Source organism: Chionomys nivalis, chromosome 4 (assembly GCF_950005125.1).
Source record: "Chionomys nivalis chromosome 4, mChiNiv1.1, whole genome shotgun sequence".
NCBI classification, from domain to species: Eukaryota; Metazoa; Chordata; class Mammalia; order Rodentia; family Cricetidae; genus Chionomys; species Chionomys nivalis.
Window position 1 is genome coordinate 23,897,157 of NC_080089.1, and position 25,942 is coordinate 23,923,098.

At 42.0% G+C, this 25,942-nt stretch overlaps 1 protein-coding gene across 3 annotated transcripts in view; it reads right to left on the minus strand.

Moving 5' to 3' along the window:
• Positions 1 to 1,091: 1,091 nt before the first annotated feature.
• The window catches only part of Dpy19l1 (dpy-19 like C-mannosyltransferase 1), a 95,121-nt gene continuing 70,270 nt past the window's right edge, over positions 1,092 to 25,942 (minus strand). Inside the window, exons 12-23 of one of the 3 annotated variants that reach the window (XM_057768218.1) lie at positions 24,875 to 24,934; positions 24,369 to 24,449; positions 18,479 to 18,580; positions 16,550 to 16,621; positions 14,719 to 14,768; positions 10,893 to 10,917; positions 9,467 to 9,586; positions 7,933 to 8,107; positions 7,188 to 7,287; positions 6,101 to 6,226; positions 3,615 to 3,804; positions 1,092 to 2,326 (exon numbers count right to left, since the gene is read on the minus strand). In XM_057768218.1, coding sequence (XP_057624201.1) covers positions 3,648 to 3,804; positions 6,101 to 6,226; positions 7,188 to 7,287; positions 7,933 to 8,107; positions 9,467 to 9,586; positions 10,893 to 10,917; positions 14,719 to 14,768; positions 16,550 to 16,621; positions 18,479 to 18,580; positions 24,369 to 24,449; positions 24,875 to 24,934 — 1,068 coding nt within the window. In that variant the 3' untranslated portion in view covers positions 1,092 to 2,326; positions 3,615 to 3,647. Of the gene's footprint in view, positions 3,805 to 6,100; positions 6,227 to 7,187; positions 7,288 to 7,932; positions 8,108 to 9,466; positions 9,587 to 10,892; positions 10,918 to 14,718; positions 14,769 to 16,549; positions 16,622 to 18,478; positions 18,581 to 24,368; positions 24,450 to 24,874; positions 24,935 to 25,942 lie in introns of all 3 variants that reach the window. The other 2 variants (XM_057768219.1, XM_057768217.1) reach the window with 2 other exon arrangements.

A 25,942-nucleotide genomic window follows, 5' to 3' on the forward strand; every position in this document is an offset into this window, starting at 1 on the left:
TATGTCCCCCCACTTCCAGGTGAAACAGGAAGGGGAACAAAGAATGTAAGTGACAGAGGGCAAGTACTATGTGGAAGAGTCTTCTGGACCTAGCAAGACCATTGCATTCTTCAACTCTTGGCAAATGATCACTGATAAAACCCATGTAAGACTGGGTTCATGATTTGTCATAGAGTCGAGAGGGCCCACCTCTCCCTGATTACTTATAGGTAATGAACATTTGCCAGGGGAAGGGCTCATGAGGCCACATTCATCCCTGAGGATCTTCAGGCAGTTAATAAGCTGACAAGAGGAACTGTTTCTTCAGCCTTTAGCCTCTGTTAAACTGCCCCTGCTCTTATGAACCTTTAAACAACCCTATATAAATATGTTGGGTCACACACACATAAAAGACACAAAAGTAGAAAAGGACACTTTGGGAATAGGAAGGGGATCAGTGAGCATGGGAGGCGACAACGGAAGGCAATGGAGGGGTGAAAGTGCCCCAAACATATTCATGTACGAAAATGTCATCATGAAACCCATCATATATAACTACCATATGCTAATAAAAACGCAAATCTTAGGGTCCCCATCTTAGACCAACCAAGTGAAAAACTTCTGTGGAAGGGCCACTTCCAGATTGAAAATTATCATACGAGAACATCATTCTCCACAAGATGTCAGAATCAAGTACAACTGTGTTAGGAAGTCATTTCTACATGGGTAAACACAACTAAACTGCCCTCCCTCCAAGTAGGATAAACAATAATGCACAAATATATGGATTACAATTTGAGGAACTTTTATACCAAATTATCTGTGGTGTAATGTATGGGAAAAGTTATCAACAACTCTGTAATTATACCAACACATATGTCCCTGGCTGAAAGAAACAATGGAACACATGTGGTTTTGACCATATACATGATAAAATTTTGGATGATTTTGGCACCCAGCATCAGCAATGGGCCCCTTGGTGACTATCCCTCCCCTTTCAATGAGGTCTACGAGATGATGTAGAGCCGTTCATGGCCATCTGTAATGAAAATGGGCATGGTCACAGTCAGGGTGCAAAAGAAAACAGCAGGCAAAGAAAACATTTTGCACATTTTTCATGTATTTTTTATTTAACATATATAATACATGTAAACAAGGGGCATAAAATTCATAAAAATACAATACTCCTACGCAGTCATCACTTCATTTCGGACACATCCTTTTATTTTCTCCTTAATGCTATTGGCCTACTTTAACAGCACACATTTTAAATCAGGCATTTCAGAGGCTTATCTTTGTATGGAAGTATTACCCAGCTTTTTAAAAAATGTCACAATAATAACTATTTCAATTGCCTCCTGTCTTTCCTTACTTTCCTCACACTAAAGCAAAAATATTTGTAAATGCTAAAAATATGCAAAATACTGAGCTTTAATGCTGCATTGTCAGCTACACAGAATCTATTACTGTTCCATGTCGCCCTAAAAGTGCTTAAGTCGCAGAGCACCGGCTGCTACTGGATGTGCTGGAGGCTAAATACGCAGTGGACCCCCAAGGCCTCTGTTCCAAGCTGACTTGCCTAAAATACAAGCAGAGCTTGCTGGTGGAGTCACATTAAGAAATACTGTTACAAAAGGCTTCTGCAGAAAACTAATTTAGACTGCTTTTAATGTTTCCCAGCGTGTGAGCTGGTTCTAATAGTATTTTAATGTTTTGTTTCTCTGCACAGAATTGCCAATCAATACACATGAACTTATTATGAAGGGACTTGTTAGAGGGTAAGGATAGAAAAGAACTTTTAAAAGGTGATTTTTAAAAAATCCTAACTGCTGTATGCACACAGCAGTCACATCAGTGTGCAGAAGGAGTGCAGACAAGCAGGGTGTGCATGTGGCCCTCACACCCACGCCGACTCTCTCTCCAACCTCAGGAGCCCTCTTTCCACTTCCTCCCAATCCTGCACCATCACTGAAACACTCCTAACCCACCTATCTCCAGCTGCCTCCCTATGTTCTGAGTTGGTAAAAGCTTATGAAATAAAAAACTGAGCGCCACATGAGGAAGCAGAGTCACAGTGTGCAACACTAGGAACGACAGTCCCTGGCAGCTCCAGGGCGGGACAACCTGGGAGGCGAGGTTGGCTCTGGGGACACTGAGGCCACGCTCCTCAGTCTCACATGCTGTCTTTGCAGGTGACAAAGCTAGTGCTTCCCCCAGACAAACTTGTTCTTGGCCTCTGGTAAGAAGGCAGGAAGAGAACAGCTCTTCTGTGGCTGCCAGGATGGGCACCGGAAACCATCCCTGAGGACTCAGGTCTCAAGGACAATCCACACTGAGGTTAATCAGCCTGTGGTTAATAAAGAGAAGACTGTAATTAAATGTGTAGTCATCCATGGTCACAATTTGCTTAGAATTTAAAACCTGAAAACCATTTCTTACAACAGTGAAGATCCATGGTTTTGAAGAATCTCATTTCACACAAATTAACTTCTAAGAAACAAAATTGTGTAAAAATTCAAAGCATGTTTGGAAATTTTTCAAAAAAAAAAAAGGAAGAAAAATGGGGAAGACTAAACATACTCATTCCTCAAACTTAATCTTTTATTTTAGACAAAATTATAAGGCTTAAGGCTTTGTCTTATCAAAGACAGGCAATTTTGAAAGCAAAATAGAAAAACTCTTCATTTATCATTATTCATTTACATTTTGACAGAAAAGTTAGTTATGTTTTGTTTTATCTTAATAGCAAAAGAAAAACTACCATATACTATAGTCTACCATAGCTATGTCTCTCTATATATTAGACTCTAGATGCATCATATTTGGGGTTGTCCAAAATAGCTTTTCTTACAACTGCAATTAATCATGAAAAAATTTTAAGTGAATTAAAGATATTAAAATATAATATTTGATTAATACTAAAAATGAGAAAAATACACATTTCCTAATTTTTTAACCAAGAATAAGCACTTGCTAATCAACTAAAGACAAGATAGCATTTGTCTGAAAGCAAAAGCCCATGTGGGAAGAGGCAGACACCACACGGCTGGGAATTAAAGGAGCTGTTCCTCCTATCATACCCAGGAATCTGGGCAACAATGGGCAGGAAACACTTGATTCACAAGCGCCATACAGAACAAAAAGAGCACCCAGAAGTGAGAGGAACAGATGATCCACAGGCCACTGACACCTGGACTAAGAGCTGAGATGGGTTGACAAGACTGGAGTACAGAATCACCCAAGTATCCAAGGTAAGACCAGGAGGTAAGTAAGGAGCAAGGCTGTGACAGACAGCCCTGCAAGGAAAAGCAGGCCCTCCCGGTTCAGAAGGAACTGCACTTTCAGATCATCTTTGTCATGACCCATGACGCATTTCTACACAGATGGCTTTGTTCACTGTAACACAAATATTTAAATGAAGTACAAGCATATACTCATTTGCATAGCAAATTTTAACAGGTGCACTGAAACAGTAACTAATTGATCTGGTGTAAGTCATTTTTACAATCAGAATGACAAATTGATAAAATAAAATGGTTTCCATTTGAAAACAGTTACTGTAAAAGACTTGTAAAGGTTTTGTAATCTGAGTTAAAATGATACACGACTTAGTGGCAAAGCAGTAAAGCCATTACTGATGCGGTCTCTGTAGCTGACGCGTGTCGCAGTCACTCTTTGATAACTTCTAGGACTTTGTAAACACCGTTCTGGAACACTGTGTTGAAGTGAGGCTTAGAATCCTTCCCCAGGATATTACACAGGGGTGTCTTCCCAGCATTGGCTGGATCCTCCACATCCCAGATTTCAGGCATGCTGCACCCAGGCCTAGAAGAGTAAATGCACGTTACAAGCAGCGCACGTTATCCAACCACAGACAGCCCAGAACACTGCTTACGCACCTTGTCTCAGTTCAACTCTCCTACTTACATTGTATTTTTTAAAATCTTGTAATAGTTACCTTTATTTTTGTAAGCTGCCATAGTCAGCCTTTAGGACAAGGGAAACACAGGGTGCATAAGGACAGACCTACAGAATACATGCGCTCAGGGACTAGCTAAGACAGCTCAGAGCCCTGGAAGCTCCGCCTCTGCTACTTGTCAAGAGTGTGTTGTCATAGTTACTTTCCTCAGTTGATTCCCACGTGTGTAAGGGGGAAGATGCCGTACACTGGTTTGCACTTGGTTCCTGTGTGTAAGGGGGAAGATGTCGTACACTGGTTTGCACTTGGTTCCTGTGTATAAGGGGGAAGATGTCGTACACTGGTTTGCAGTTGGCTCCCACGTGTGTAAGGGGGAAAATGCCCATGGTTTGGGTTTTCATGCAGAATGTGCAGATTGAGGGCAGTTAAGTAGCTACAACACCAGGTACAGTACACAAAAACAATAGTTTTAAAGATGATAAAATTTGCTTAGTTCACAGGGAAGGTGTAGTCAGTATACTCTAAAATAAATCAATTTAAAGGAAAGCCTTACTGTGACTGTATGAGAGGGGCACATCAAAGAAACTGCCAATCACCCACTTCATGGCTTTAACTGTAGGTGAAAGAGAAAAACTATCTGGAGAGAGAAAAGCACTGGACATGGCCAGGGATATCTGTGAGAGGGGCAAGAACAGCATGAGAAAGACTAGAAGAGCGACAGCCCCACAGAGCGTAGAGAACAGAAGCTAAGGGAGGAGGGCCCGGGTGCTCGTGCGGACTCTGACGTGTACAGCAGGTGAGAAGGAGAGCTGTGAGAAGACAGTGGGGAGCTTGCAGGTCAACATGGGCCTTGACATCCAACCGCATGTGCATGACAACACAGCCATGCGGCCCTTCTGACAGACCTGAGGGAAATCACTCCTTTTGGCAGATGGGAACCAGTTTTACAAGTCCCCAGGAACACTGGCTTTTTAGACTACTAAAATTCTCCTAAAGTCCAGTTTGAACTCATTCTGGATGCATGGACTTCCTGAGATCGGCACTGGTAAGCTTACATCTTAGATGAATAAATAATTAAATCTCAAATACAATGTACTTCTTGCCCCCCTCAAAATCAGGGTCTCGTTGTGTGGCCTTATACATGCAACCTCCGACCTCAGAGTCCAAGCCTTTGGGCTACAGGAATACTAGGTCTACCTGTGCGCTACCAGGCCCAGTCAATAACAGTTTATAAAGAACAACAGAAGTAGTTATTCCTAGTACTTGGGAGGCAGAGACAAGAAGATCTCTATGAGTTCTAGGTCGGCATAGGTCCAATACTGAGCTCCATCAGAAAACACAGATATTTATATTACATTTCTTAACAGTAGTAAAATTATACTTATGAAGTAGCAATGAAATAACTTTATGGTAGGTAAGGGTAGCAGCAGTAGGAAGGTTGAGAACCACTGACCTAGAACAATAAGGCTAAGATTTTGGTTTCCAAACCAAAATGCTCATGCACACATCAAAGCTGAACTGTTACCACACTTGGGGCGGAGGAGAACATGACGATTAAGAGTTCAAAACCTACTCTGGGTTTCCCAGAGATCAGCATCCTAGAGAAAAGTGAAGGGGCAAAGAGCTGGCTTATAGCCCCATCTGCCTCTGTACCACATACTACTTTTATTCTGCAAGTCTCCCTAGTGACCAGTACCATCTTTCAATAGCATTTGTGATGCGGGACACAGTGGTGTATGTCCATTAACCCTGGATCCCCAGAAGGCTAAATAGGAAACATCAGTTAAGGACAGTTCAGGGCCAGGTTGGACAACAGAGTAACACCTGTTATCAAAACAAAAAGCATCAGTGAGAACCTGAATAAGTCTTCTTCAATATAAGTACTTTAACTTTATTCTAATTAAAGGTAGTTTTATTTGAAAACATAAAAGTTTATAAAAACTCATCTACAATTACTTATTTAAAAATGGGTACTTTTAGTTTAAGGCAATATACACATGCATATCACTATTTAAAAGTATATTTCTAAAATGAGTAAAAAGGTCTAATTTAAATAATTATGTATAGGATTTTGACTCATACTTTTGAAATGTTTTATTTTATATATATTATACCATGTACTACTAATAGAACTCTTGCTATGAGCCTACACTAACTTTTCACTCTTTTGATTATAAGCTGATAATTGTATGAAATACTCACTTGGATCTTCTTATACACCATGATTCTTCTAGAATGTAGTAATTCACTTTTAATTTCATCAATTCCTTCTTTACATCTTCAGCTGCTTTTCGGCTATACATCGAATACACAATTTTTGTTCTGGCTCTTCAAGAAAAAAGAATAAACTGGCAATTTTTTTTTTTCAAGATTAAAAGGATACAGTCAACATTATCGGGAAGCAAGCAAGGGATGGGAACAAGCACACTCCAGAGCAGGAAGGAGGTGAGCACCTTGGAGAAGCCAGGGTGAGATTACAACTGGAAGCGGACACAGCCTCTAATGTAGCACATTTCCAAACTCAGTCTCCTGGTGCTTCACCTGTTTCTACTTGTCAGCAGACAGGGCTGAGAGCAAACACGCCAGCACTGCTGGAAAGGGGAAACAGCTCAGCCCACTTGATTTCTACATTTAAAAAAACCTCACTCTATGAGGTTGCTTTGGAAATTAGCTCATTAAAATTGATTTTTTAACGAAAAGCATTTTATTTATAAAATGTATATTTCATCATTATGCAAAACAATATACTAATAGTATTAATCTGATCATTTGGAAAATGAATACTTTATCTCCTCTGGAAAGTGTATTGATAATAAATCTTTACCTTTTCTAGAAGAATACAAGGCATAATTTATGGGAAAAACAAGCCTTATCCCATCAGAAAATATCTAAACTCATCACAGCAAACAGCTTCATGACAGCAGAGCAGAAACCCCACCGAATGACTCTCCTACGACTCCTCAGATGTCAAGAGAGAAGCCTGTAAGGAGCCAGCGTCACTAAAAGCCTTAAACCAGTGTCAGACAAAGCAGAGGACGGCATGAGGAGGCCTGGCTATCTTGGACAACCGCTCAGATTGCTTTTCCTTCTGCTGAACAGGAAACAGCACAAAGACAACAGCTTTACTGTAGCCCCAAGGGCGTTAGCCCAGCTGTCTTATTTCAGCATCTTCTTCCCTCCCCATGAACGACTCTGAAATGCCCCTGTTGACCCCGCCTGCTGTAAAACTCCGGTGGGTTCCTCACTCACTATCTGGATGAAACCTTTCCCCATGCACCTGTGCACTAACCTCAGACCTGCATCTTCATAGTGTGGGTGGTTCACCACGGGCCGGAGAGCAGAGAGTTTCACACTTGCCATGGTGGGCATGGCGCCTGCAAACACTGCATCTGGAAGCAATGGCATGGTCTAGCATCACACTGGGCAGCACCAGCAGGGGTTTCCATCAGGACAGCCCATCTATTTCACACGTAACCCAGCTGGCTGGGGCCCAGGGAGGTTCACAAGTTATAGATTCAATGCCAGCAGCATAATGAAGCCATGAGACCAACAGAGTACAAATCTGCAGCCAGGCTTGGAGCACCAAAGAGCGCTCATCACCTTCCTTTCTTTCACTTTCCTTCTCTAGCACACTGGAGAACAGTATCCAACCGACTGACTGGAAAGTTTGAAAGACACTTTAAGAGTCAACCACTTCATGCTGGGACAGTAAGTTTCCATAGGGACACTTGGATTAAACAGCAGGTCACCAGTAGAAGGGAATGGGAAGGCTAATATTGAAATTCTATTAAGAAAGGAAACATAACAAAATCATGCTAAATATAGAACCTACAACTTTGGAAAACTTTTATAGATTTAAATTTCTGGAAATGGCAAAATAAATTACTAAGGTTATACCGCATCCCCCTGCAAGTCATGCAGCCAGTAGTCACAGCTCCTTTAAACCCCGGGTAGGATTTTGTGGTGACATAAAATTATGGAGGAAAAAGAATCCTAGTGAGATAAAAAGCAACCAGTGTTCTCGTTCTTTTTACCTGGCTTTGTGCTGTATCTGATCCATTCTATGAGCTCTTCTTGTGGTAAATTGCTGAACTCCCCTACAATGTTCCACTGGGTTTGCAGGTTTGCTGAGCCTTGAATCGACATCGCTGCTAACACAGCGAACACAACAGTACCAGGGTGAACTTTGCCAAAGAGCCACCCAAAGAGCTGAAATCAAAGTGAAACACTGGTCATTGGCAGTGCAAAGCAGTGTGTTCCAGTAAGAAAACCATCCTGAGGAAAAACTCAACATCTGCTGTGGTCCCACGTATGGACTGTTTAAAATAAAATTTTATGATCATGGCTGTGGGAGGGGCCAGAGGTTAGAAAACAACCTCAGTGGAGTCAATTCTCTCCATCTACCTTAGGTGATTTCCAGGGACTGAGCTCGGGTGACTGTGCTGGCATCAACACCTTTACCCACTGCATCATCTTACTGGTCCAGAGAGCAGTCCTTCAGCATCCAAACAATTCTACCCAAGAGGGACACAGCTTCAGAAGCACTGCAGGAAGAGCCAGGTCACCTGCTTCCTTTACAAGGTCCAGTCAAAGAAAAATGAGCACCCGTTTCTAGGTGCATCCAGGACAGGCTAGGGACACAGCTCAGGAGCCTGGGTTTGCTCCAGCACCACAGCAGGAGCAAGCCTAAGCCAGTGCAGAGTCCTAAGTTCGGAACATGGTGCAGAGACTGTTGCCTGTCCCATTAATGCGATGGGAGTCAAGATGGAGGATCTGCCACCAACTTTCTTTCCTGTCCCAACCCAGCCTAAAGGGAGGAAAGTGAGGGAGCTGGGTCCTCTTTAACACAGCTCACACTTGGCGATGGGAGCCTGAAGCCCAGAAAAGCAATGCACGTAAGCAACAGCCCTGTCCATTGCTTTCTTCCCGGGCATCTCCTGACTAACCGGGCGCTGGATCTCAAGCTTCTGGGGAGCAGAAACACAGTTTGATTTTTCCGAGCTGGTGCTTAGTAAACGCTCATTGCAGGTAACATAGGTGATGCTTCTGCACGGCCCCTTTGCTGACTGATTGTCGGGCAGCAGCACCACAGAGGAACGAACATCTCTAACCACAATTATATGACAAATAGTGAATTACACGTGGAATAGTCAAGGATGATTAAACTTCAGAGCAAAATTGGGCACATCCATACAAATGCACACACAACAAAAAACATCCCAAAACTTGATTCTGAATAAGACAATATAATCTGAAACATAACTTGAAATCCACTTTTAGAAATTATGTGATATAAAGTTTAAAACTTTCTATAGTTGAGCTGTACTTTCTATCGGGGCCTGTAGTAATAACGGAAGAAGCCAGGCTGCACTGATTGCACTTGTTTGCCAAAGACAGTGTCACAAGGTAGAAGAGCCGACATGAGCAGTTCGGGCCATTAGGTTAGGAAGCTGCAACAGAACCAGAGAGCTCCAGTGGTCAGGAGCTACAGAAGCCCTTCGGTCAGCACTATCTTAGGACCACTGAGTAGCTAAGGCTGGGCTAGAACTCACCATCACCACACGTTACCTGTCTGGAGCAGATCAAGGACGCCATGACACACATGTGTGGTGTCAGGAAGAGCTTCAGTCTCATGATCAGAACCCCGAGGGCTGTGTATGCCAACAGCTGCAGAGCATGGTAAACCAACTGAAGGGAGGGAAGACAAGGGCTCATTTCTACCATTTGTCAAATTAGGAACATACTCTTAATCTGGACACATAGAAATGATTTCTTAAATAATTCTTCCTATGTGGTATTTTTATTAATTCTTCGAGAATTTCAAAGAAGGCGTTTTGAACACAATCATTCTCAACCCTTCCCCTAGGGTCCTCTCATCTATGTCCCCAAACTCTCCACACCTTAACTTTGTGTTCTCCTTTAAACAAACAAACAACAACAACAACAAAAACCCCAGTCCATTGATGCTTCCCATACATACACACATCCTCCCCTCTCCCTCCCTCCTCCACCCTCTCATGGTTGCAGACCATCTACTGGAGCACTGTAGACCTACTAAATCTTAAAAAAAAAACCCTGATCCTCCCTCCCTTAAAAGCCACCAGCTGTCAATAGCTCCTCAGTTAGGTGTGAAGGCTCATAAGCCCCACCAGTCCATGCTAGAATGCAGACTGAAGACTGTCTTCTGCAGCTGACCACACTGCTGTGAGGTCATGAGTGCAACAGTCCTGTCATCTCCAGAAGCAGGTCCAGTCCTCCTTGACCCCTGAATCTTACACTCCCCATCCCCCATCTTGGGAGCTGGGCTTGATAGGGGGAGGGGCCATACAGACATCACATGAGGGGCTGAGCATTCTCTTGATATTTAGTCTCTGCACTTTGGTGAGAACTGAGACCTACCTCAATCTATGGGCATAAGGCCCTGTTAAAATGTGCTTGCAGGTGGCACCATTTTAACAACCTGCATTGAGAGAGCTACTGAGTCAGTCTGTGTAATTGTACTCATAGTACAGCCTGCAGTTGACACAGCCAGATTTCTGGATCCACCTTGTTTCTGGCATCAGACCAAGGCACAGAAGTGGTCAGGGGAATTGAAGGTTTCTGCCATCCAACCACAGTGCTCTGTGCTGGGCTATGTGGAAGCTGCTCAACTCAGGAAGGTGAGAACAGAAGCCAGCCACATCTCTGAAGCTTCAGGACAAGGTGGGCGGAAAAAATGTGGCACTCTACCAAGCAAAAACACCTTGTACTTGTGCCTCACTGGGCTCCAGAAACTGCTATTACTGTAAGGCTTACTCACAGACCAAAGTCTTTATTTCAGCAAAAGAGGTACCCAATCAGCCTGTAACATTCCCACAAAAAAAGTAGATAAATTAATGATAAATGCCAATAAACTTAGATACTAGCTCTGCAAAACAAACTCCACACACACACACACACACTCACACACACACATATATATATATGTATATATGTATGTATGTTAAATATTTACCTCTCCGTGATCAAATTGGTGTTTTCTGAAATGGAAAAACAACCGACTCATTACTGAGGCACTTGCTCGCTTTATTTGTACTTTTATCTACACATATGAGCTTTTAACAACTTCTATAATATTCCTCCCACACACATATAAGCAAATCAAAATAATTAAAAGTTTTATCCCAATACTAGTATACAACCATGTAAGACTGTTTGAAAAATGACAACGTGTGTCTGACTAGGTACACATTTACTATGGCAATAATCATATGGCGTACACCCCAGCTCACTTGAGGCGTTAGGTGAAGAGTTCTGCCTCGTCCCCTGGTGAACCCTGAGCTCTTTGTGCTAGTGCTGCGCCAGAGACGGCAAGGCCACGGCAGTCGCACGCACAGTCTTCTCAGGCAGACAACAAATCTGCCCTTGGCATTGTTTGAACGTTCTCCTTTATTTTTCCCCCTGGATATGTGTTTAGAGACTGACAAGTCCCGCCCTCATCTTTCCCTGCCCATCATCAATTCTCACAGTAGCAAGAAGAGCAGTTATAAAAAGGGCCAGTCAGCCACCTACTCCTTTGCTTCAAAGTCTAAAATGGATGAGGTTCCTCTGCAATTCCTCTGACTCTCAATTCACCATCTGCAACATAAGTCCTCCAGGGCCCCACTTCTCTCCCTGCACAGCTACCTCCTCCTTGTTCTCTCCTGAGTGCAGTGACCTGGTCACAGGCTAACTGACCCCTCAAGCCAGGAAAGCTTGTATGGTACACCAGTGCCCACCCCATGGTCATGCCTATGGCACCGCCCTTCTCAGAGGAGACAGAATTCACACTTGTATTTTGCATATCACTTCACTTGCCCTTCTACATTAAAATGAGACAGACCTGCAAGAGACCAGGGTACAGATCTATGGATCTATTCATCCACCTATTCAAGTTCCTTGAGTACTGAACACTCAGGAGATAGAGGGGTGACAAAACAAAACAATCCTTATCCTCTCAGTTTACATGTAAGTCAAAGGGAAAATAAGGGGTGGGATAAGACTCTGTGTCACAGTGACCAGAACTGCAGAGAAGACGCAGGCACATGAGTGCCCAGAGAGGCACCTGATCCTCAGGCACACCACCCCTGAGTGATATTTGAGTGGGCTCAGAGATGGGAGAGACCGGGGGGCGGGGGCACAGTGGGCAAAAAGCAGACGGATCAAAAAGTCCATTGTAGGGAGGTTCTGCTGGGCCAGCCATGAAGACAGTGTGCTTGGAGAGGAGAGAAGGCAAAGACTAAGAGAGGAGTGGTTGATGTGAGGTGAGGGGTTAGAGGCAGAGTCAGAGAGGCAATGGTGATACAGAGCTAAGTGTGGGAAGAGATAACCATAAGTCTGGATAGAATTCTAAATATGATAATCACAAGATCTGCATACTGTTAGTATATGGACCTACGAGCAGAACCAAAGCTTACAGCTTCTAAGACAAGATGCTGAGGGATGGAGGGGTCTGGAAACTTTCTTTCTTTTTTTTTGGTTTTGAGACAGGGTTTCTCTGTGGTTTTGGAGCCTGTCCTGGAACTAGCTCTTGTAGACCAGGCTGGTCTCGACTCACAGAGATCCGCCTGCCTCTGCCTCCCAAGTGCTGGGATTAAAGGCATGCGCCACCACTGCCCGGCTGGACTGGAAACTTTCTGACAGAGAATTCCGAGCTGTTCCCAAGGCTTGAACACAGATGAACATCTGTACCAGTGATCATTCTCGCCAACCTAGGCAGAACATAATCTAATTTGGGAATCTAGTCTCAACAGATGTGCACGCAAAGATTTCAACAAATGCACTGATCAAGTGTGAAGAGGTGGAATGCCCCTTCTTCATTCATTCCTAGTAAAAACTCACCCTCTATTTCCTGAGCTCCCCTCACAGTATTAACAGACTACAGTCGCCCTACAGATGGCATGGAAGCCAAGCCCAGTACTCCCATCAGCCAAGCCTGCACCCAGGATGACCTCCAGGCTGAGGCAGTTTCTCCATGGGCCATGCCTACTCTCCTCTATCTTCAGGTATTGAATAGAGAACTTAATGGTGATCACATCCAAATTAAAACGTGCCTCTTTCTCTTCCCTGCTCTATTTTATAATGGCACGCCTTTTCTTCTCATGTAAATGAAATGTCAACATGCCATTCCCTTTTCCACAGAGAGCTTCAGCCCTACTGAACTGAAACCCACTAAGCTTAGGTTTTCTGAACCCTCTGTAGCAAAGCTGTTCTTCAGGAGCACTTCTAGTTTCCTTGAAAAGTTCTACTTTCCTTTTCCAGAGTTGTATGGTATGGTTCTAACTTTGAGGCTTCTCCAAACGCTTCTAAAAAAATTACCTCAGATGAATAGAAATTTTGACATTCTATACTAGAAACATTTCCCCTTTTCTGCCTATCCACACAGGGACAAGCAAGGCATAGTTATAGCCAACAATTTCTAAATGACACAAAAGACTCTGCTGTATGTTAGCAGAGTTCTGGAGCTAAGGGAATGGTGGAAAGGTGAGGATACTCAAGTTATAAGAGAAAATGCACGCACATACTGCTTAACAGTATAGCTGTCATATATGTATATTGTTTGGCTTTTGAAAAAAAAACGATATACGATTGAACTATTTTCATAAAGATGGTAAAACACTTCACTATAAACCTGGTATAAACCTGGACCGTAATTTCATTTTGTACTAATACATATTTTGACCATGCTAACTTTCCACATTACACATAACATTATGCTATGCATCCTTTGACCACTGTCTCCATTCATGTGAACACTTCCACAGCAAGTACCTGTACTCAGGGAACTGCTGACTTGAAGAGCAGGCCCACTGTATGGCTTCCTGCCTCAGCCAACTATAGCCCATTTCTCCCAGTTGTGCAAGCACTGAATATTAACAATCATTACTAATCTGGTAAGTAGAAAGACTTTCATTTTGTTCAAAATGTCTCAATCACCAAGACTTTAGGGCTTTCTGGGCCTCTAGGTGTCAGGTGTAAATACTCACCCTTTCAACCATCACTCTTTCCCAATGGCTATGGAAAGAGTCAGGCTGTAAGGAATGCAAGAAACCAATTATGGGCAAAGGGCTCAACTCCTGCAAGGCCCAGAGTCAGGGCACAAGAAGGTTCCAGGGACATAAGTGTGGTGGAGAGGGAAAAGGTAAACTCACTCTTCATTTGGTTCCCTTTTCTGTGTCTTCAATTCACTTTCTAGTGTGTCTGAAAACTTTCCTATTAATTTTTCTAGGTTCTTTATATGTCCTTGGCTGTCATCAATCCTGAGTCACATATCGTGAATATTTGCTGTAACTGTCCTTTTCCTTTCATAATACTTCTAGCAACTTCATCAAACAAGTACTTCTGGCTGATGATGTCAACCTTCCCAGCATGTAAGTGCTGCATCCTGCTGAAAAGACCTGTCACTTCTTCAATTACAAGTACCTCTCTTTGTCAATTTCTAGGTACATTGGGTTACCTATGTTTCAAAATTGCTTAATAGGGAAGTTAAGTAAAAAAAAAAATGAGGAATGGATCTAGTTTTATATTTCCCTGTTTATTTCTCAAATATGAGAACCTATTGGCCTCCATACAGAATAATCAATTTTCTCTGCTGAACCGGCAAAGTCATGTCCCCCTAGGAAAGAGGATGTGGGTGTCACGGTCAGACTTCTCTGAGTGAGCCTGACGGGTGCACACAGAGAGGAAGGGGAATGGTGCCAATGGAAAACACCACATGTGAAGTGTAAAACATGTAAGCACACAAGTAAATACTGCAATAAACAGTCAATAAGTGGAAGTAAGAAAATTAAGTGCATATTTACCTTAGATGTGTCTGTTGTTTAGCCATGACACCCCAAATATCACTAATAATCTGAAAATGGATTTTAAAGACTTTAGAAGAGCTGTTATAAAGAAAACAGATATCAAGGCTCTTAACAGAAATATAATAAGTACGGAGATGAGAGACAACTCAGAAAATAATAATTTCAGCATTATCTGTACTACCACAGTCCTTGATGGTGATACTTTAAGCATCCTGTTAGGAAAATTACAATGCCCCATTTAGGATGTGGGCAAAAGGCTCAAAAGGATGAAATGACCTTCCTGAGGGGACAAACATTAAGAAGCACTGCTGGTCCTGACACTCCCGCTCCTCCCCTACCATGGAGGTGGTGGACACAGAACTGTAGAAGTGGCTCAGACACAGCAGCTTGCACACGCCCTAGTTAAACCCTTGGAGGAACCACTGGGCTGCTGCCCAGGCTCTTATACTCTCCTGACTGGTCTTAGCATTTCCGGCCAAAAATCCTATCAATGACCATATTTCCAACGTACCAAAAGGAGCATAGTCATAGTTTCCAAATGTGGGCTTTTAAATATTTGAAAATAATTACCCAGCTTCTACTTGAACCATTTGCTCTTCAAACTAAAGAGTGCGGCTTCATTCACCTGACTGCTATATTCCATCACATCTTGCCATCAAAGCTGCCGTTTTTTGTTCTGTTTTATTGAGCCGAGTCTCATCTTACTGTGTAGCTCTAGCTGGCCTACAACTCAGTACACAGACCAGAACAGTCTAGAACCCACAGATATCCACCTGCCTCTGCCTCCCAGGTGCAAAGATTAAAGGTGTAAGCTATCATGCCTGGTCACTGCAGTCTTTGGACAGGTTCTTGACGGTCAGAATCTGGTCATTTTTGAGGATAATTATGTATGAATCACAGGGCATCCCAAGTGAAGATGGGGTGCAGAACCTGGCACACAACAAAACTGAGTAAAGTGACAGAAGCCGAAACAAGTGGAGTCCAAAGCTGAGTGCCAGCAGGTGTCTGCAGGAGGGGGTTAAGACCGAGTCTAGTGAGACAATGGGCACAAAGGGAGCTACTAACGTCCTTCATCTTCCAGGGCAGTGTCTGTTTACTTGGATGAGTGACACATCCAAATATGCTATGAGGGAGTACGAAGCACAGTACAAATACAATGTGAACGGTAATCACAAAACAGAATATCCCACAGATAAATACATTGTGTTAGCACAAATCACTAGAGATCAATAAATTGCGAGGCTTTGGCATCTCTTCTTCGATTGCACGCTAATCTTATCTCTTAGGTCTCATGTAGTTACAGCCTTCACAAGCTACTTAAGAAACAGTTTCATGCCGGCTTTTCTTCATAGAAGACTGGTATTTCTCAGGCTTAGTTTACACAGGGCTTAGAATTTCATTATCAAAGGAAACTTGGAGCCTAAACATGTTATCCACTTCATTAATATACTGCACTTTCCCAATTTTTCTTTTTTATTAATAATAAATCTCATTCAAAAGTAACAGAAAATTGCTCATATATCATATAAAAAGTTAAATATTAAATATTTTAGAAATATTACTCAACATTAAAATCCAGTCAATAATAGACATGACTTTTAAAATGCATGATAAGAACCTAAACTATTCTTTCCTGGTCTATTTTAGGCTAGCAGGGAGCAGAGTATCTTTAAGATCTCTAAGCACTCATCAAAGGCCATCAGTAAGAAAATACAGAATGTTTCAAAACTTCAGTACAAAACTATCCTATTATTGTGTAGCAAATATTATTGTGTATACAAAAACAAGAACACATTTAATTCTGAGAAGCATCTTGTGGCATGCGCACCTTTCTGACGATTGCAGCGAACACGATGAGAACAACAGGAAGCAGCAGTGTCTTTGTGTATCTCAGGGGAGTCTAAAATTGAAGGGTATTTGTTAGAAGGAAATGTTTTAGTGAAACAAAACTTCTTTTCAAATGATGAAATGGGTGAATTTCTAGAAGCACAGGGAGAGAAATACAAACATTCATCCACCAAAGAGGCCGACCTATCCACTGACTCCCATCACTGAAACTAAAGCACGTTTCCATAGAAACACATTTCATCAATGCTGAGTTGAAAACACTAAAAATACAGTTTGCAAAACTCGCGTGAAAGACAACTATAGATTCTTCTCTTCACACACTACTTGTCTAACTAAAGACCTAACTATTCATCCCAAGCACACAGTAATTATTTACAGGGAAGAAGCTACTGTATACATTTTATGTATATTCTTAGCCACTGCATTTCTTCTTCTAACACACAAATCTACACAATAAATTTATAGAAATGTATTTAGTAACACAGTCCTGTGAGCTTCTCAATTATGTCCCACTCGAGGCCTGGTCAGGATGTTGCTCTTTCACTTTTGTGAGTTAATCACAGGTAAGGTCTTCTTGTTTACTCCATTACACGTTTTAAGCATCTTTCCAGGTCAGTTTGGAATTGTGTTACACTCCCTCAAGTGACAGACACTCAGCTGCCTGGCAGCACTGTCCCTAAATCCAGACACACCCAGACACACATGGAGACAGGAATATATACAAGAGCCTGACTTTCTGTTTAAGCTGAATGGAGTCATGCCATGCCTCAGTACACAATATATCTCACTAGATGGGCAACGAAAACTCGGGGGTTACAGATGCAAGCATGACAGTCTCTGTGGTCTCCGGGCCTCCTACAACATATCACTTCTCTGCGTATCTTCACCTCTATTCCCATTACCACTTCGACGAAGAGTCTAGATTTCCTCTCAACCGGTATCTGAAGACATTTTCCCTTTGATTTTTCTCACTATCATTTGTTTAGTTTTTATCAGCTATTATGAATCAACAGCATAAATAGGATAAATGAGGGCCAAGATGCAGTTAAGGTCATCAAGGTACACGTGACTAAAAACAGACAAGTCTACACTGAAGGCTGCTGGCCTGGCACTCGGGACACAGAATTACCGGAGTGGGAGTACTGGAGCGATGAATATGTCAATAAAGTAATGGCCAGTTTAGTGCATTCCCACAGATATAGCCTTAGAGGAAAATGCATCACGTGTAAACAGCAATAAAGGAATTCAACATGGATGGGGCTTCTGAGGCTAATATAAACATGCTTGTTGAAACAAACTACCTCAAGAAGTATTGAAATAATATTTCACTTAAGAGATCAAAGTACTTTAGTATGTGAAATCTCATTTTATCTTCACAGTATCTGTTTGCAGTATACTACTAGAAGCTAGTAGACTGTAACACAATGAGTAAGATGTGTTCGTTCAAGACCATTCATTCCCACTGCAAGATGCTGTCCCACAAACCACTACCCACTCTCAGGCTTTCCCATAAACATCAAATATCTGAATCAAATTTTCAAAAGAGAAATGTCAGCTATGAAAAACTTGTGCTTAATGATATTTAAATGCAATGAGATCATTCAAATATGCACACAGTAAGTGGAAGCGTACGAGCCTGAGAGCCTGACTGAACTGTGTAATGCTGTCTCTGAAAAGAGGCTATTGGAAATGCCTGTGCTCACTCATCCAAGCACTGTGGGTATTCTGAATGCATATTTCCAAATTATCAACACGGAAAAGGTCATAAATAACTACAAAATGGGAAGGCTTGCATTAGGCTGCTGGACTTCTTCCTCTAAGCTGAGTGTGGACCTGAAACAGCAGGGCATGCTTTGTGAAAAAGAAAAGGGTTGAAGTCCAGGGAACAACACTGGAAATCAGAGCTTACCTCCCTTTCCATGAAGTCAAACTCTGCTGCACAAGTATATAGTAAGGTATCAAAATCCTTGTAACTAAAGAATTTTGACGTTAGTAAGTTCCCAATATGAGCCTAGAAAGAAATCAGGTCAGGAATCATTATACTAAACCAAACATCACAATTATGCATTGCATTTTAATCTTAACAGTATCTAAAAATAGTTTTCACTGTATGAAAAAGTCCATTGTTCCAAATCTGGGCTTTTATGTTAAAGAAAGTTCTGTTCTGTTCCTCCAACCTCACAGCTGTGTCGCCTGTTCTGCCAGCAAGTGACAAATCCCAAAGCTTCCTACCAATGTCTACTACTGCCCACTCAATGCCCAAGGCTTTTACCCCTGAGTTTTTCTAATCCTGGCGCTAAACCTGGAAAAAAACAGTTCCCCAGCCCCATCTTGCTCTCCCCCAGGAGGAATGAGCCTAGGAACTCTTAAGATTTCTGACAACCACATAGGAAGCCAGGTCTGGAGGACAGAGAGGAGGCTGAGTCCGAATGTGGGAAGGGACTTAGCAGACAGTTTAAAGGCAGCAGGCATGGGAGGAACTGGCATAAAAGGCACCTTCTGACAGTCAGTCAGGAAGGGCTTGTGTGCAGTCCCACTCTATAAACGAGAAAGGAAGGTTTGAGGGCATATGATGTTCACCAAACTTTCAAGTTAACAATTATCTAAAACAGCAAAGCCTAGGAGAAGAGACGATTTTGCCTATGGCCTTGGACCACAGGAGCTTGTGAGAGTGGAGCAGAAAGGATGGGAACTGTGACGACGCACAAGCTGTGGAGAGAAGAGGCAGGCGGATACACTTAGGAAGGTGGAAGGGTAGTTATGTGGCCTCTGAAACGGCCCAAGGAAACAAATCCCAAATAAAATGAAAAAAAATTTCCTACCAAAAGGCAACTGCCATTTACACAAAGAGCTTAAATTATCTAATTAGAGGGCAGATGCTCAAACTGACTTACGGGAACAAATACAATATTATGTTGTCTACAAAAGATAAACCACACAAAGCATAAAAGAAAATAAACAACATAAGTTTGAAACAAAATCCTAGGGTAGCAGCCATGGCATCTCACAGAACTAAGTTCAAGGCTGGGGAGATTCAGGAAAAGGAACTTGCCATGCAAACTGATGAACAGAGTGTGGTCCCAGACCACAGTGGAAAGAAAGAATCCCCCCACCCCTGCCGCTTCCCTGAAACACACTAACGAAATACAAAATTCAAGACAAAAACCACACAGAGATGCAGGGAAACCTGTGAAAAGACAATACTATGTGCTTGTGAGTGAAGAGCAAAGCCGACGACACATCCCGCATGTCGACTACCAGAGAGCCAAGTGTGTGCCTATGAATCTGACAGCAGCAGAGGAGCAAGAGAAGAGAAGATTCAACATAAATTAGCATAATATAATTAGTCCATAAATAAAGACTATAAACTTTACAGGAAGAACATACACATTTTCCTCAAGCACAGTAAAAATATTAAGTATTTATATGTAGCATGTCATAACAGCATGTTGAAATTTCATATAAAATTTTTTAATCATAAAAGCAGTAAAACCAGAAAATATCTGGGAATGGCTTCAGCAGTCCTTCTGACTGGACACTAAATAGGCCAAAATTCAATAACCTTTAGATCACGCAGAAAGTCACAAAAAGCAAATTTATAAGGTATACAAAAAGCACTACTTTCAGGAATCATTAAGACAAATTTACCAGAAAATAAGAGTGGTAAAAGCAAAAGGGTCACACATTTTCCTACGTGCTTGATCTTACAAATGGGCTCTATAAAATTAATCTCAAAAGAAGAGTGGTTATAAAGAGGGTGGGAGAAGATGAAGTGAGGGGAGGTGGTCAGAGGACACACAGCTACGGTTAGGTAGGAATAACCAGCAGACCTACTGCACATCAGGTAACTGACACCAGCGACCCTTTTGCATTCCACTGCAAATGCAGAGAATGAATGTGACGAGCTCTGGCCACAAAACAACAAGAACAAAACAATAACTGCGAAGTTATCTGAAGAAAGGCTGCTTTCTAGCATCCCGCCATGCACGAAAGCTTCCCCACATGAGGCTGTACATGGTATACACATACAATGTTACCTGTCAAGTTAGAAAAGTTGAAAACTTAATTGTTTAACAATAAAAGACCATTCCCAATATATGTACATATATAAAATTTGCATGTGCAATTCTGAAAGCATGCGCCACTCGGTCGCAAACAAAGAATGTGCAAAGCAGCCCTGAGCACACCCGTCAAAGCTCCAGTCAGATGGCTAAGTTCCTAAGGAAGTCGAGTTAGGACTGCAACCCTCCTCACACTGAAAATCCTGAGTGCTGTAGGCTTCAGTGTTGCTCTCTATCTACATTTAAGGGGGAAATGTCAGTTCCATTCAAATGTTCTCTGAAAGTAGGAGAATGAACTCATCTTTAAAAATACAGGAAGTTACCACTGCCCTGAAGACAAAATCATTAAGTAAGAAAAACTATGATTAATACCTTTCATGATTAAAGGTAAATATCCTAAAATACTAGCCTACCAAACTCAGAACTATTAAGAAAGAACAAGATTATGGAATAATATTTTGGGACACTATGAAGATGTGTCTTTGCCAAGGCACCTTCTGATTGGCTTAATAAAAGAGTTGAGTGGCTGGTAGCCAGTCAGGAGGTATAGGTGGGACAGCCAGACAGAGGATGCTGGGAGGAAGCAGGGCAGAGTCTCAGGAGACAGAAGGAGACACAGAACGAGCAGGATGGGAAGTGTGGACATGAGGTAACGAGCCTCGGGGCAGCACACAGATGAAGAGAAATGAGATGTTCTAAGAGCTAGCTAAAAACAAGCCTAAGCTAATGGCCAAGCATTTATAATTAATAATAAGTCTCGGAGTGATTATTTGGGAGCAGGTATGAGGACAGAGAGAAACTCCGCCTACAGAATAACACAATGAGCGAATCAGATTGGCTTCAGAAGTCCAACACTGGGTCAGGGTTAAATGTCAGAGAATGTGGACATGGAAGAGAGGGTCAGAAATTCCCCAGGACAACGACAACACAACAAAAGTGTCACAAACAACCACATCACAGTCTTCTAGTCTAACAACTACCACGCTGTATTTTCTGATGAAAACAAACTGTGAAGAAATGGAGTGTGTGGCACTCGTGCCTAGGCTGTCCCGTCTATCATCATGGATACTCCAGCTTGCTGGGTCAATAATGGCAGGGTCTCTATGGGGGTGGTGGGCCCAATGTCAAAAACTTGATTTGGAGCTGATTACAAACACCTGTGCTATCATCAGCACCAGTAGAAGAATGAGAGATGAAAGCCTTCCTGTGAAAAACTACAGCTTCAATCCCAGTGACAGGAACTGAAGATAGGCAGACTAGCTGTGAATGCTACAGTGAGAACCTAGAGATGAGACAACCATCTAAGGCATAAGGACATTTTCACACTCCTGGAGAACTGGAAAGCAGACACATGATCCAAGAGAGCCCAAGTATTCTACAAACCCACAGCTGATAGACAGAAGGCAGTGTAGACTTTCAGGGAGCAAGAAAAGGGGCATGGAAGGCAGGAAAGACATGATTTTATTAATATATATATAAATATTGATTGCCTTCTTAGAAATAATAAAGACCAGAAGTTTTAAAGAAACTACAGTCCACAAACAACTCTGCAACCGCAAAATGAGAAACCACAACAAAAAGCCTAAACACGGAAATAGAAATGAAGGTGGACAGAACCTACTGTTAAGAGACCTGGCTTATGAGAAATTAGAAAATGGAGTCCTAAAGGTTCAGAGTATACAAGCCTCCTCAAGCACAAGAAAGAAAGGGAAATAAAAAGGATGGAAAATGCTGCGAAATACAAAGGCAATATAAACCCCCTTTGTTTTTTTTTCTCTTCATTTAAGATATAAGAGCGCATAAATCAATGATCAAAACTCATGCTCTTGGCACTAACACGGATATCCAATGTATGACAACAATGGCACAAAGGGAGAGGAATCAGATTTAACCTCAAGATTGTTTAAATAAAGATATGTATTGTAATCTCTAGACCCACCATTAAAAATTAACTAATGAAGAGTTATTTATTCACAACTCAGTACACTGCAGGACAATCCCCCAACCTAGCAACCTAAGTACCCACCAGTGAGTCCACAGAGGAAGAAGATTGTGTGCGTGTGTGCACACAATCAATTACAACAATAACCACGACAACACTAACGAACGCTTCTTAAGCACTGACCCCATGCTACACTCAGTAAGCCCCTTAATTTAGACAAACTGTAAGATCACAGGCGAGGCATGGCCATTCCAACCTGACAAACTCTTAAACTCGGCTAAGAAGACTTTCCTTTGAAGGGTAAGTGGGTTTTGTTGCTTGCTTGTCTTTGTTTTGTTTTGAAAGCTCCAGGATTCACCTCATTCATGACAAAATGAGACCTACAGAAAACTTGCAAAGTTCAAATACTTGAACCCTAACAGCTGCTAGCTTCTCAGACTAAAGAGAACTGGCAGGTGAAGGGACAGACACAGGCTCCCCCCGAAGGACAGTGAGTGAAGAAGGAAAGAGACAGCCCTTTCCAGGGCTGGGGGCCGAGCCCCTGCTTCTTGAGCAGCAGCACATTAAGAATGCAGGAGCCACTGGTGCTGCTCTCTGCTTCAGTCCTAGAGGCATTCACATGCTTATGTCATCTCTTGTGTGGAGATCTGCACTGACAGTCATTCCAGATCATTAGAATATCGGGCTACGCAAAAATGTCAACAGTGCCTTCAGTCTGAACCACTGTGTTATTAGTTTGTCTTCCAACAGGAAGGAAGCAGAGTCCACACACCTGCACCGGAGCTATTGTCTCCCCTTCTTCCTACGTTCTGCATCCAACTCCATCACCCTTCCGCTGTCATCTGGACAGATGACTTCTGGTCAATTCCTAATTCTCCTCCTGTGTGCTCCTGTAGAATGCTGAACTTATACTCTTACTTGCCATAGCCTTCATTATCTTTTGTATTATTATAATTGCTGGAAGTACCTAACTTAGAATGTGCGGATCACAACATCAAAACAAAGTAAGCAAGTGAGGCCAGGGGGTGGCTTGAGAAAGCCAAAGCATAAGATTAGCCTGCCTATACGCCCAGCGTTGCCAAGGGTGAGACAGGAGGATCACTGGGGCTTGCTGGCTACCGTCTAGCTTCAGGTGCATGGGAGACCTTGCCTCAAGACAGTGAAGTAGAGAGAGATGATAGCTCGCGTCCAGTTCTGTTCATTTTGGGGCACCCACGCAGGTACCATGAATACACATGCACATATAGAGAAACAAATAAAGCAACTATTCATAAGAAGCCTTAAGATAATAAATCACAAACATTATCATTTTATTCTCTCTCCTAGCCAAACAAAAAAAAAAATTTCTTAAGTCTAACCTGGCTCTAACTGTGAACAGTGGCATCTGAACAAACATCCCACAAGAACTGACCACAGCGAGGGTGGGGAGGCAGATCTCCATCCATGACGGTGAAGACACTGTCTCTTTGGTTTTAAAAAGAGACCATAAAGAAGTCAGAAAATGGCTGTACATGCCTTAAATGTTAGGCCTTAATGTCCAGAGTTCTTGTTTGACATTTTCTACATCTCTGTGACATAGAAATAAACTAAAAAGGGGGCTGTGTTAATTCTGGAGATTCAAACTCTATATATAATCACATTTTTGTGATTTTATTTCTTGTATTAAAAAGAGAAAATAATATTTACTTCACCTTAGAATACAGCTTAAGAAATTACACTCTAATAATGCCACTAATTTACTCCCTGCCTATTGGATACTTTTCAAGTTTTTCCATTTTAAGCAACAATACACTTACATCATCTGCAATGCCGAAGATTCTGGAAGTCAAATACTTGAGTGTAACAGTTCCACATAACCAACAACACCCTTGGATAACCTACAAAAGAAAAATAAATAAAACAAACTTTCTTCCACCTTCTGTAGCCCGGAGCAGTGAACGGAATACATGCTTTACCCATGTTAGCAATACTAGTCCCCAAGGGAACGTCTTCTAAAAGCACATTGTTCAAAAACCAAGGGTTATTATAGCTAAAAATAAAGCTGAAAACAGAGGACCTTCCTAGCAAAATGTATTTCTGTCTTATCAGAGGTGTAAACAAGAACTCCAGCTCGACACCTACAGTGGGTTGTCACACATGGTTGTCCTCAGAAGAAACACGGGGTAATAAATAAAACTTCAGACAGAGCCCTCATATGCTTATTGCAAAGCAAACAGGCCCCTTGTGTGCATAATTCCTTAAAAAGTAAAGCACAAAACCAATGCTGTATTTTAGAGAAGAAAACACGTAGGTTTATTCTTACCCATAAACTAGGTTCAGATACATTCATTTTTAGCAACTGTGGTTTCACTGCCAGCAACCCCTGAATAGAAACACAAATGAATACTCAGACACTCAAGTAACAATTGTTCTGAATAACTGAGACTTTGAAAAATATGAAATTCAGCACATGATTGATTTATTAATTAAATCTGTTCTTTGACATTTTCACGCATGTATGAACTCCATCCTAATTAATCTACAGCCCTGTCTCTCTGTTCCCACTCTTTCTCCCTGCACATTTCTCTCCGACATCCATGTCCCTTGCTCTGTTTGTGGATTTTTCACAATTGCCACCCCATGTCCACATACGCAGTTAGTGATTGCAAAGTATACCTCAAAAAAAACTAAAAAAATCTATTGTCATTGAGAATGTAAAATTGAAAAGAAAATCAGTATATAGAAGACCTACTTCTCTATTTTTCTTATCAGGTTTACCTATGATGAACCAAGAGGTATACAACCAATTCAGAAATTTAAATAGCTCATAAAAGCATAAGATTCCCTTTAAACTTAAAATTCCTGACTTATATGATGAACTACACATGAGATTTTACTGTCCTAACAGAACAGTTCTGTGTTAAATCAAGTCTGTCCAGGTACATGAATCCTAAACTATGTAAGCTCCAGTGAGAAAAAGACTTCAAACTTGCCAAAAACGTCTTAGAGAATTTGTTGATCTTAATCCCACGGCACAGCAGTAGCAACTCCAAGTTTAGGGCTGCAAACAGCATCACCGCAAGCCCATGGCTCTGGCTAAATATACTTCAGCTACAGAGTAACAAATAACACATCAGCTACAGGTAGTGCCTCAGGCTGGAGAAAGCATGTGTGTGTCTTGGAAATGGGTATTTTAAAGTAGTTACTTGTGAGGCAGAGCTGTAAGACTCTCCAAATGTACTAATGGGCTCCTGAAGTCAAGTGAATCAAGGGATGACTATTCAAAAGTCAGAAAGCACTCCGACAGGGAAGTGCAATGTGCGTGTTATCAAGACACAGACCCAGCTGGAGTGCGTGAGCCACAGGTAGAAGGGGAAACTGGGTTTGCACA